Raw genomic sequence first — 9,906 nt, forward strand, 5'->3', positions numbered from 1 at the left:
ACACTTAGCTGACACATTAGGCACCTTTCAGTGTGAATTGGACAGCTTACTTAGAAATCTATGATCTGCATGTATCTTTAAAAATGTGTGCTTCTAACTTGTTCTGGTCACCTTGCACATTCATCTGCTGCCTTCCAGTTTGAAAGTTTATATTTCCTGTTGCTGCTGGTGAGTCTTCAGCTGGACTGTCTGAAGATGGCACTGAAATGTTCCAAGCATTAGGTGCTGGAGCCTGAGCCCAAACGGTGTCCGTGCAGGGAGGGGTGGAAAGCCAGGACCAGGTTACCTGGTGTAGAATGTGTGCGCCCCGCTCAGCTGCGCTAGCAGAGGTCCTTCTGCCTCCTTACCTCTGCACTAGTACATCTCCATCTGCTTGGGGACCACAGAAAGTGTCTGCCACAGTGTTTGATCAGCCTAAGAGTTTGCTGCCTGTTGGGTGTCACCCGCCTGGGAGGGTAAAGCCAGTGCCAAGAGGACAGGGAGCAGGGAAGCCTGACCTGTCTGCTCCTCAGTGCCCTCTCCTTCCTTCAGATCATTCCCCTCTGCCCATATAGACACAGGGGAAAGGGACTTCTCAGCCTGAGCAGACCAAGGCAGACCAAGAAAGCTATTGCTGAGACAATGTGTGGTGTAGTTCCATGTACGTCGGGTCCGTGGAGCTTAGTGCCCTCCAGGCAGTTTGCAGCAAGTGGTTAAGTACAGACGTCTAAGTACAGCCGTGGTGGGCTGACCTGTCTTTGGGAGGCTTTTGTGCGCGTAAAATGTACTTTTGGCAAGTAAGCATTTCCGTGGTCATGTAGTGTGTGTCTGCATTTCTTTCACCTATGGCATTATCTTTAACTTGTATTAATTGGAAGTGGCAAAAGCTTTGAGAATTTTAGGTGGCTTATGACATTCAAGATAAGACTTCAATATTAAATTCATCTTCATTTTTGCACATTTCTATTAAGCCTTATTTTTCCTGGTAGTACTCTTTTTTTTTTTATTATTTATTTAAAAAATAGCACACATCTTGCTAAAGACAGGTTTTAAAAGGAGAGATAAAATCCTATATTCTGAGAGTGAGTTTTCTGGCTTCTTGGTATGCATTAGAAGGGGCCCAGAGCTGCATGCAATGATTGCTTCATTGACTCTTGCGCTCTTGCTGTGTTAGTTAGAAATATAGGGAAATCTGCGATGGAAAATTTGTTTCTATGATATGATATTTCTGTCTGAGAACTGGACAGAATAAAATACAATGATAAGGGAAAATAATGTATTAGCTAATGCTGGTTTCTCTCTGTACTTCTGCTTCACTGCCATGCATTCACCCTATTTGAAACAAATGTGTAGGGCTTGAATATCCGAAACAGTGGGTTGCATTCTGTGTGTACTTTTGTGAAGCTATGTAAGTTAAGTGCCTTGAGTCTTTTTTTTTTTTGCCTGACCCTTTGTTTAATTACATGTTATTATGTATATCTAGAATCATTTGGGGGGAAATAAAAAAGAAAAAAGACAAGTTTCTTCTGGATGTGGCTTTACACAGGCCTGTCTGTGCAGTTGAAATGGCCAGTAGAAAGAAAAGCAAACTGCTGTAATCCACTTCCACACAGAGACAAGCAGATTAAACCCATATATTTGTATTTTAATTACATTTATACTTACTTACAGTGTACTTTTATCTTTAAAAATAATTATGCACTAGTTATTAAAATATGAGCACTTCAGGAATTTTCTATATTTGAATACTCAGGATGGTTAATTTAATGCAGGAGTCAAGATAAGCATCTAAAAACATGGTTTGGCTATCCTACTTAGGCATTTGCCTCTGAAATCCCCTCATTCATTCATTACCAGAAGCTGGGAGGAGATAGCTGGGGCGTAATTGTTTTCAGTCATCTGATTTATAAAGCTACTAGCCATTACAGACTTTTTAGTTTGAGCAGTGTGTTGGTTCAGATCAGTAACTCCTGGCAAACTCCAAACAAGTATTCTTATCTGCAGTACCAGGGAACATTAAAATCTGTTAAAATTGTTGTTGTTGGGTTTTAGGGGTGTTTTTCTGTTTCTTTGGGTTTGGTTTGGTTTGGTTTTGTTGTTTATTTTTTTTCTTTTCTTTGTTTATCCTTCCTGTCTCTACTTGCAGGTAACATCATGGTGCTGTGGTCAACTTGCAGAACATCGGTACTTAAATCTGTAACAAACCGATTCATTAAGAATTTGGCCTGCTCGGGGATCTGTGCCAGCCTAGTCTGTGTGCCTTTTGACATTGCTCTTAGTGCCAGTCCGCACTGCTGCTGGTGGATCTATACAATGCTTTTCTGCAGAATTGCCAAGTTTCTGCACAAAGTCTTCTGCTCAGTGACCATCCTCAGTTTTCCAGCCATTGCCCTCGACAGGTAAGAGAGCAAACTTGCCAGGATCCTTGATCTTTCTATCTTCTTTCTCCCTTTGAAACCCTTTTCTTCCTTTTGTATTGTTCTCACTCTTGTTCTGGTGGTTTGCTCACAGCGTACAGCTTCTTTCTAGAATGTATTGGGATAAATATTCTTCTCTGTAACATTGAAAACCTTTACTTTTCAGTTTACTCTGATATCTCTGGGTATAAAGGACTTTGAGTCTATAGATTTGTCTTCAGAGAAGTTTTTATCCTTTCTTTCTTCCTGTTAATGATTCTTGGAACTTGAAAGCAGACAATTTCAGACTATAGATAAGGTGCACATTTTTAACTGTGGAAGCTGAAAGCCATTGCCTGTTAGAAGAATTTACCAATGCCTTAGGCAGATTGTCCATCAATTTCAAATTTAAAATGCAGATTTGTTTAAAAAAAACAACAACCAAACAATATGAATACAACCCAAATTCATTCAGAGAGGTTTTTGTATGTAGAAGATCAGTCTAAAACAGAAGTGGCCCTTTGGACTGTCTTAAGTTTTTGGATTCCATTCATTTTGCTCATTATTATTACCAGCAGTCACTGATCCCACCTACATGCACAGCTCTGTCATCTTGACAGTGACTTCAAGTTAGATATTTTTAAGGAAGGGTAGATACTGGTTTAATACAGTTTACATTACTAAAACAGGGAATTTATACATGTTAGATAAAATTATTGTTAGTCTGTTATTATATCTCACCACAAATTACGTTAGCTGTACAAAACCAAACTGTATACCTAATGAAGTGATATGTCTCTTACTTAAATGCTAATGTCTTGATAAATGTGATATCACTATCTGTAATGCACACCAGTGTTGCCAGTGGAACAGCTGTCATCTGCTGTTCACCGGTAAAACTTTCGATCTTCCTCACAAAAAGCACAAACTATTACTGCTCATAATGGTAAGTGTAAAAGGACAGGTCTCCCATGAAAATTCAGTGAGCTTCAAAGTCCACAGTAGTAAGCAAACAATGAATTAGTGCCTGAAATATTTGAAGTGCATGTCAGAAATGCACTTTTTTGTTTAGTGCACACAGAATGTCAGTGTTTGACTGCTCTTTTCCTCAGGGCCTTGCCAACCAGAACTTGTGCAGAACAAAACCCCATTGTACTTCTAGTAGATGGGTACATGTAATTTGTGACCAGCAGCTTTTTCCAAATATCCAGAGAAAAAAAATCTACCATAAAGCAGCTTTTCAAATTAACTATGAGTCTTGCCTTTCAATGTGACATATCTATGCCTCCATCATGTTTTCTGGAATTTTGTGCCATGTGCAATATACTGTCCAGTTTACAAGTAATTAAATGATGAAATCTCCAAATAATGTTTATACAAATCGGCAAAGTGATGTAGTCACAATTATTAAAAGAGTTGTTCACCACCAATAACCTGATCCTGAAGTTTGAATATTCAGGTTTTTTCTACAGGCAGACCTGCAAAGGCGTAGACCTTTGGGGTTTTTTTTCTCTCATAAGCAGGTAGTCAGTTGTCAACCCAGTTAGGGATTTGGAGCATTATGCTCAGACAGATCCTGAGAGGCTTCTCATAAGCACTGTGCTCATTATAGACTTCACCCTTGGCATTGTATCAGTTGTAATTTTTTTTTTTTTTTTGACAGGTACTACTCTGTTTTATACCCTCTGGAAAGAAAAATATCTGATGCAAAATCCCGAGACCTGGTTATCTATATCTGGGCCCATGCAATAGTGGCCAGCATTCCAGTATTTGCTGTAACCAATGTGTCTGATATTTATGCCATGTCCACCTGTTCTGAATCTTGGAGTTACTCCCTTGGCCACCTGATATATGTCATCATCTATAACATCACCACTGTGATTGTACCAGTGGCTGTAGTGTTTCTTTTTATGATTCTTATTCGCAGGGCACTGAGTGCCAGCCAGAAGAAAAAAGTCATCATAGCTGCCTTAAGGACCCCTCAGAATACAATTTCTATCCCTTATGCCTCCCAGCGAGAAGCCGAGCTTCATGCCATGCTGCTTTCCATGGTTATGATATTTATTTTCTGCAGTGTTCCCTATGTGACCTTGGTGATTTACCGCACCATACTCAATATTTCAGATATTTCGGTCTTCTTGCTCCTCACTGCCATTTGGTTGCCCAAGGTCTCTTTGCTGGCTAATCCTTTGTTATTTCTAACTGTTAACAAATCGGTACGGAAGTGCTTAGTGGGGACAATAGTACAGCTGCACCGAAGGTATAGCAGGAGAAACATTGTCAGCTCAGGTGGTGTTGCAGATGCTAATTTGGAGCCCAGTGTCCGTTCGGGGAGCCAGCTTCTGGAGATGTTTCATATCGGGCAACAACAAATCTTCAAGCCAATGGAAGATGAGGAGAATGAGACCAAGTCCATTGGGTCTGGTGACTTTCAACAGAAAGACATTCCTACCACCAGTTTAGAGGTAGGAGAGACTTTGGTTCACAAATTTATACCACCGACAATTGCAGACTCTGCAGCTCAGGTGGCGCCAGCCGTGCCCACAGAAGCTGATACGGTAAATGACAAGTATTCCATGCAGTTTGGTTTTGGACCCTTCGAGCTGCCTCCACAGTGGCTGTCAGAAAACCGAAACAGTAAGAAGCGGCTCCTGCCTCCTTTGGGGAATACCCCTGAAGAGCTAATCCAGACGAAACAGCCTAAGTGTAAGGCAGAAAGAAAAATCAGCAGAAACAATAAAGTCAGTATTTTTCCCAAGGTGGATTCTTAGGAAGAGCAGGAGCTTTAAGTGACAGAGGAAGGTCACCTTCTATCATATGTGTGATCCCATGGATCTTTGTTATGCTGAAATTTGTTACAGGCTGATTTTTTTGTGCCAAATATAATTTAAACAAACAAACAAAAGGGAAGCATATATACAAGTGTTTCTTATTAATATGTTTTCATGAAAATAATATATCAAAAGATGATGATTCTTAGTTTTATCTGTGAAATCCCTACAATGATACTTGCCTGATTAACTTTCAAAAGGTACATATGGCTTTGTGAACACTTTGCATGGCTGAAGTATGGAAATATGGCAGTCGGTTTGCTGGGAAACCTCATGTGGTATTAAAATGGCTGGGTATCAAAGTATCTTAATAGGAAAGGCTGTAGGGAGCAGAGGAGAGATGTAAAATTTGGTAAGTCCTAACCTCCTGTAAATAGACACAGCAAGGTTCTGCACATTTCATTAATGAAATAAGATGGACTATTAAGAACATCTATTTTCTGCTAAGCCCATTTCTTAAATCAGTGTTAGAAATAAAACTTGCTGGACTTCTTGCACAAATTAGTTACCAAGTATCTGCCAAATATCTAAACTTTTTTAAAACCTAAGCCACTATTTTTTTGGCTTAAAGCTTCAGCAAAACCCAAATCATCATGTGTGTCAAACCTGAGAAAGACCCTTTTAAAAAAAACAAACATGTATTCTTGTAGTTTTAAGTAAAAAACGGATTAGAGGCCATGCAGGACCAATCCTGACTTAAGTAAACGAGTATGTATGTGCCAAGGGCATAAATAGAACACTTTGATCCTGTGATAAAGGGCATATACAAATGTCCCAACAGTGTAATGTATGTATTGTGTAAGTAACCAAGGGGTCAACCTTAAAGTAAACTCATCCGCTGGTGCACTCTGATGTTTTCTAATGGGAAAGCTAGCAAATGAAAGAAATGGGCCAGAGTGTTGGTAGCCTTCTACTGAACAGCTGAGTGAGGAAGCTGATAACAGACCACAAAAGGCAAAGCTTATTAATGCAGTTGCTCAGTGTTGTCAGAGTTAGGGAGGTTTTCCGTCTGCCTTCACCAGATATAGATACCAACCGTCCTCCTCCACTCGTCTCACAAAGTAGACCACCCAGTGTAGGAACATGAGACTTTCAAATCTGGTGCCTAATTCCTGAGTGAATGAGAGTCATGCCATCCCTGGTATCAGCACGCCAGCCTTTCTGTGAGAGTTCAGGCACTGTACTGCAGCTTGTCCCCCTGCATCATCACAGACGTATTGTCTCGTTTATACTGACTGTGAATTTTAAAGTATATCAGTCTGTTAGATGACCTGAAAACTGTTGTAACCCTGACATTTTAATCCTTGTTCAGTTGCAAGTAGTCTTTCCTTCTTCCTTATCTGCATTCACTGTTGTCTCTGTGCGTAGTTTCTTAAAAGCACAATCTGGTAACATCTGTGTTCTCCTTGTGGTTCTCCTGTACTTCAGCCCTTTGGTGCATGCTGAACCTTTATCTGTAGTTACTGCCTGTTTATGAAAGTAGTTTTCTTTAAAGCGTACTTTTAAAAGGACAAGGTGAAGAATCTTGCCAAGTTCACAGTAACTTACTAAATCGAACGAGTTAATGTTAAAAGTGAGAAAAAATTCTGCTGAAGCAGGATTTGGAGATATTCCTGCTCTTCCTTTGACATGTTTGAAGAAAGTCAGCAGCTTCTGATGGCTCCAAGGTGGTGGATTTCTACAAGGCATTAAAAGCAAATGTTTTAATAAAAATGTATTTAAAAAAGGTTTATAAATGACTGTGTAAATGATGTTTTTCTCAATTTCCTCTTTATTTTTAGCGCTTTTCACTTCTTTCTAGTTCAAGAACTTCTCAGCTTGGGAGTGAGGAGCAGTCTTCAATGGGTCCAGATGGGTGGTGGGAACCCCAGCTGCCCTACTGCTTAGATACAGAGATGAGAAGGCAGACATAGCCTCCCTGAAATCAGACAGAAGAAATAGTCCAGGAAAAGGTGTTCCTTCTGTGGCAAAGGTAGAGAAATATCATAGCAGACATATTTTTTTAAATGCTGATAAAAAGTAATTTAATGGGTGTTTGTTTATCCAAAGCTAGTGAAAGAACAGATGCCATTCAAAAAATCCTGAAAACCTCAAAAGCAAAGAAGGAGTTATAGTTTCCTTATGAATTTTGGTTAAATTTAATATTTATGGCCCATTTACATATAGATACTGGTCAAAGTCTCTGTGATCAAGGAATGTGGATAAATGGTTACTCAGATCTGAACTCCTCTGAGGAAAGCAAACTTAGGCTTAGTTTTGTCCTTTTCAACTCTCCCATTGAATGAAATGACAATGATAAATTGAAAGAGCCAAATTGCATAGAATTCAGTTTATCTGGAAAGCAAGGGGTCTGTGGTGATTTTTGAGTGTTGAGACAAAAATACCTTTTTCTTTCAAAGAGGACACATGTAAATACTTGCTTGTATTTTTCTTAGCAAATTGTATCTGAAGACATTGAAACCTTTCACCAAGAAATTAACTAAGGTGGTTTTCCATACCTGAAGAATTATTTAGGAATGTTTTATTTTAGTCCCCCTTAATGTGAATATTTAAGGGAAGTGGAAAAAAATACACAAAAGCACATCTTTGCATAGAAAAAACAATCTGTGTAAAATTCATAATACAGCCTCTGTGCTAGAATTGTCACCAGAAAACAGTAATTCATGAGATTCTTTATGCAAGATGGAATATTAGACTTGTAGAGTTTGATTTTTAACTTCATCTAAGACGGTGGAAACTTTGACTTGTTACTGCTTGTTGTTCAGCTGATTTGCACTGGGCAAAATGTTCTCCAGCATCCAATATGAAAAAAAAAAAATCAAGACTTGTTTTCTTCTTTATCATCACATTAGAGATATGAAAAAGTGTGTGTTTTTGGTTATGATGGTTGTTTTTAACCACCAGAGGTGTTGGTAAGATAATTTTTTCTCTCCAGATTTTTGATGAAAGAAAGTGAAGTACAAAGCAAAGCTGTGGGAATTGAATAAGTGAAAGCCTGGGGTAATTTGGCTAAATTTAAAGGCTAAATCTTACTACACTGGAGAATAAACTTGGAGGAAGGAAAGTTAAAACTCATTATTCTAGCACTTAGGGGAGAAAAATAGAAAATGGAACTGCTACTAAACAAAGGAAGAAATCCTTTTAAAAAGATGAAAAGACTGTGGGGACAATGTCAATTTACTGTTCCTAGATATCCTCAAGAAATATTGTTAAATTCAAACAAACATCATGTAAAAATTAAAAAATCAAACGCCCATATAGTCTTTCAGCACCAAATAATGCTGTATTGGTTGGCTACTTGTCAACAATGTATTTTGCACAATGGGATAAACTTCCAGAGAAAAGCAGTTGTTCTCTAGAAACTCCGCAAGTATTCTACTCTATAACAGATCTATTTGTTATTAATCTGCAGTAATTCAATTAATGCATTTGTTCTGGTTTTAAAAATACACCTATAGATAATGTTTTGCAGAAAAGGCTGGCTGGATTTCTGTAGGGCATTTTTTTGTCTATTCTGCTCGCTGTTTCCTGGGAAAATATTCCTCTATCAGTGGGCTGTATCTTGAAGAATGGAGAGGAAAGTCAGGCTGTGGTTCCAGATCAGTAGGACTGGGACTTGGCAGATGGCTCTAGCTAAACAGGAGCTGCCCCATAAGCTGCTGTGTAGGTAACCAGCTCTGGAGGTGATTACGTGTCCCACAGAACTCAGGTAGTTCCTCTCATTCGTGTCACCTGACCTTGCACTGCATAATTTGATAAAGAATGTACACATAAAAAAAGCAAAATCACTGCTTTCTAATTTTGTTTGATGTAAGTTACTGTGTAATTGTGCTTTACGTAGGAGTAGTATGAGATACTGAGTTTAGTGGTTTTTTTCTTTTTTTTTTTGGGCCATAAAGGACTCACCCTCCCCCCCCCAAAAAAAAGATATGGTTGAAGTCACTGCTTTCAAACTTAGAAGATTCTTACCTCTTCAAAAGACTGCTTCTTATTTTAGTTGAAGTGACTTTCTCTGTGCCAAAGTAGGGATATTAGCAGGATTTCTAAACAAATTGATAATGATGTCTTTATCAAACTTGGAGCACAAAGTTAGTGACTGCAATCTGCAGTAATTTGTAATTCAAGGACAGTTTAGGAAACCAAATGAAAACACATCTTGTAGAAAACTGCAGAACTCCAGATGCAGATGCTTGCACTCGTGAGCAAGTTGATTCCTCCCCTCCCCTGGAGGACGCAAGAGGTGGGAACAGCAGGAACCAGCCCAAGGTGATCTTTGTTCCAGGTCTGTTTTCAAGCTGCTAAACCAGACGAAGGTGGTGAAGAGTATGCACAGCCTGATTTTTCTAATTGCTTTCTTCAGGGACAGCAGTACTGGAGTGGGATGCAGAAGCATTCTTCATCTCAGCGTGTGCATAGGAGCCGTTCTCTTGTTTCTTCTCAGTGAGGAGAAAGTGGACTATTTTTTAAAGAAAGCATAAGAAATATCAAATCGGATCCAATACCTTTGGTAACTCAAACCAGGGTTTCTTTACACAGCTGCTGTTCTGCATCCTGAGGTTCCTTATGGCTAAATATAATTCACTGAGATGGCGATTTACTCTGAAAACTCCTTTGTGCACAGTACTTACCTAAGCAGTATTCTTTTTTCTTGGCCTCCATTTTCTGTAAAACTAAACCGTCTACTTTTTGCCTGGATCATA

General features: G+C 39.1%; 1 protein-coding gene across 1 annotated transcript in view; it reads left to right on the top strand.

The window, feature by feature from the left end:
• The window catches only part of GPR176 (G protein-coupled receptor 176), a 47,049-nt gene extending 37,916 nt beyond the window's left edge, over positions 1-9,133 (top strand). The window contains exons 2-4 of the mRNA XM_074584967.1: positions 2,126-2,378; positions 4,039-7,178; positions 9,106-9,133. Of these exons, the coding sequence (XP_074441068.1) occupies positions 2,126-2,378; positions 4,039-5,146 (1,361 nt within the window). The 3' untranslated portion in view covers positions 5,147-7,178; positions 9,106-9,133. The remainder of the gene's footprint in view (positions 1-2,125; positions 2,379-4,038; positions 7,179-9,105) is intronic.
• The last annotated feature ends 773 nt before the right edge of the window (positions 9,134-9,906 follow it).

The sequence above is a fragment of the Larus michahellis genome, chromosome 4, assembly GCF_964199755.1.
Source record: "Larus michahellis chromosome 4, bLarMic1.1, whole genome shotgun sequence".
NCBI lineage: Eukaryota > Metazoa > Chordata > Aves > Charadriiformes > Laridae > Larus > Larus michahellis.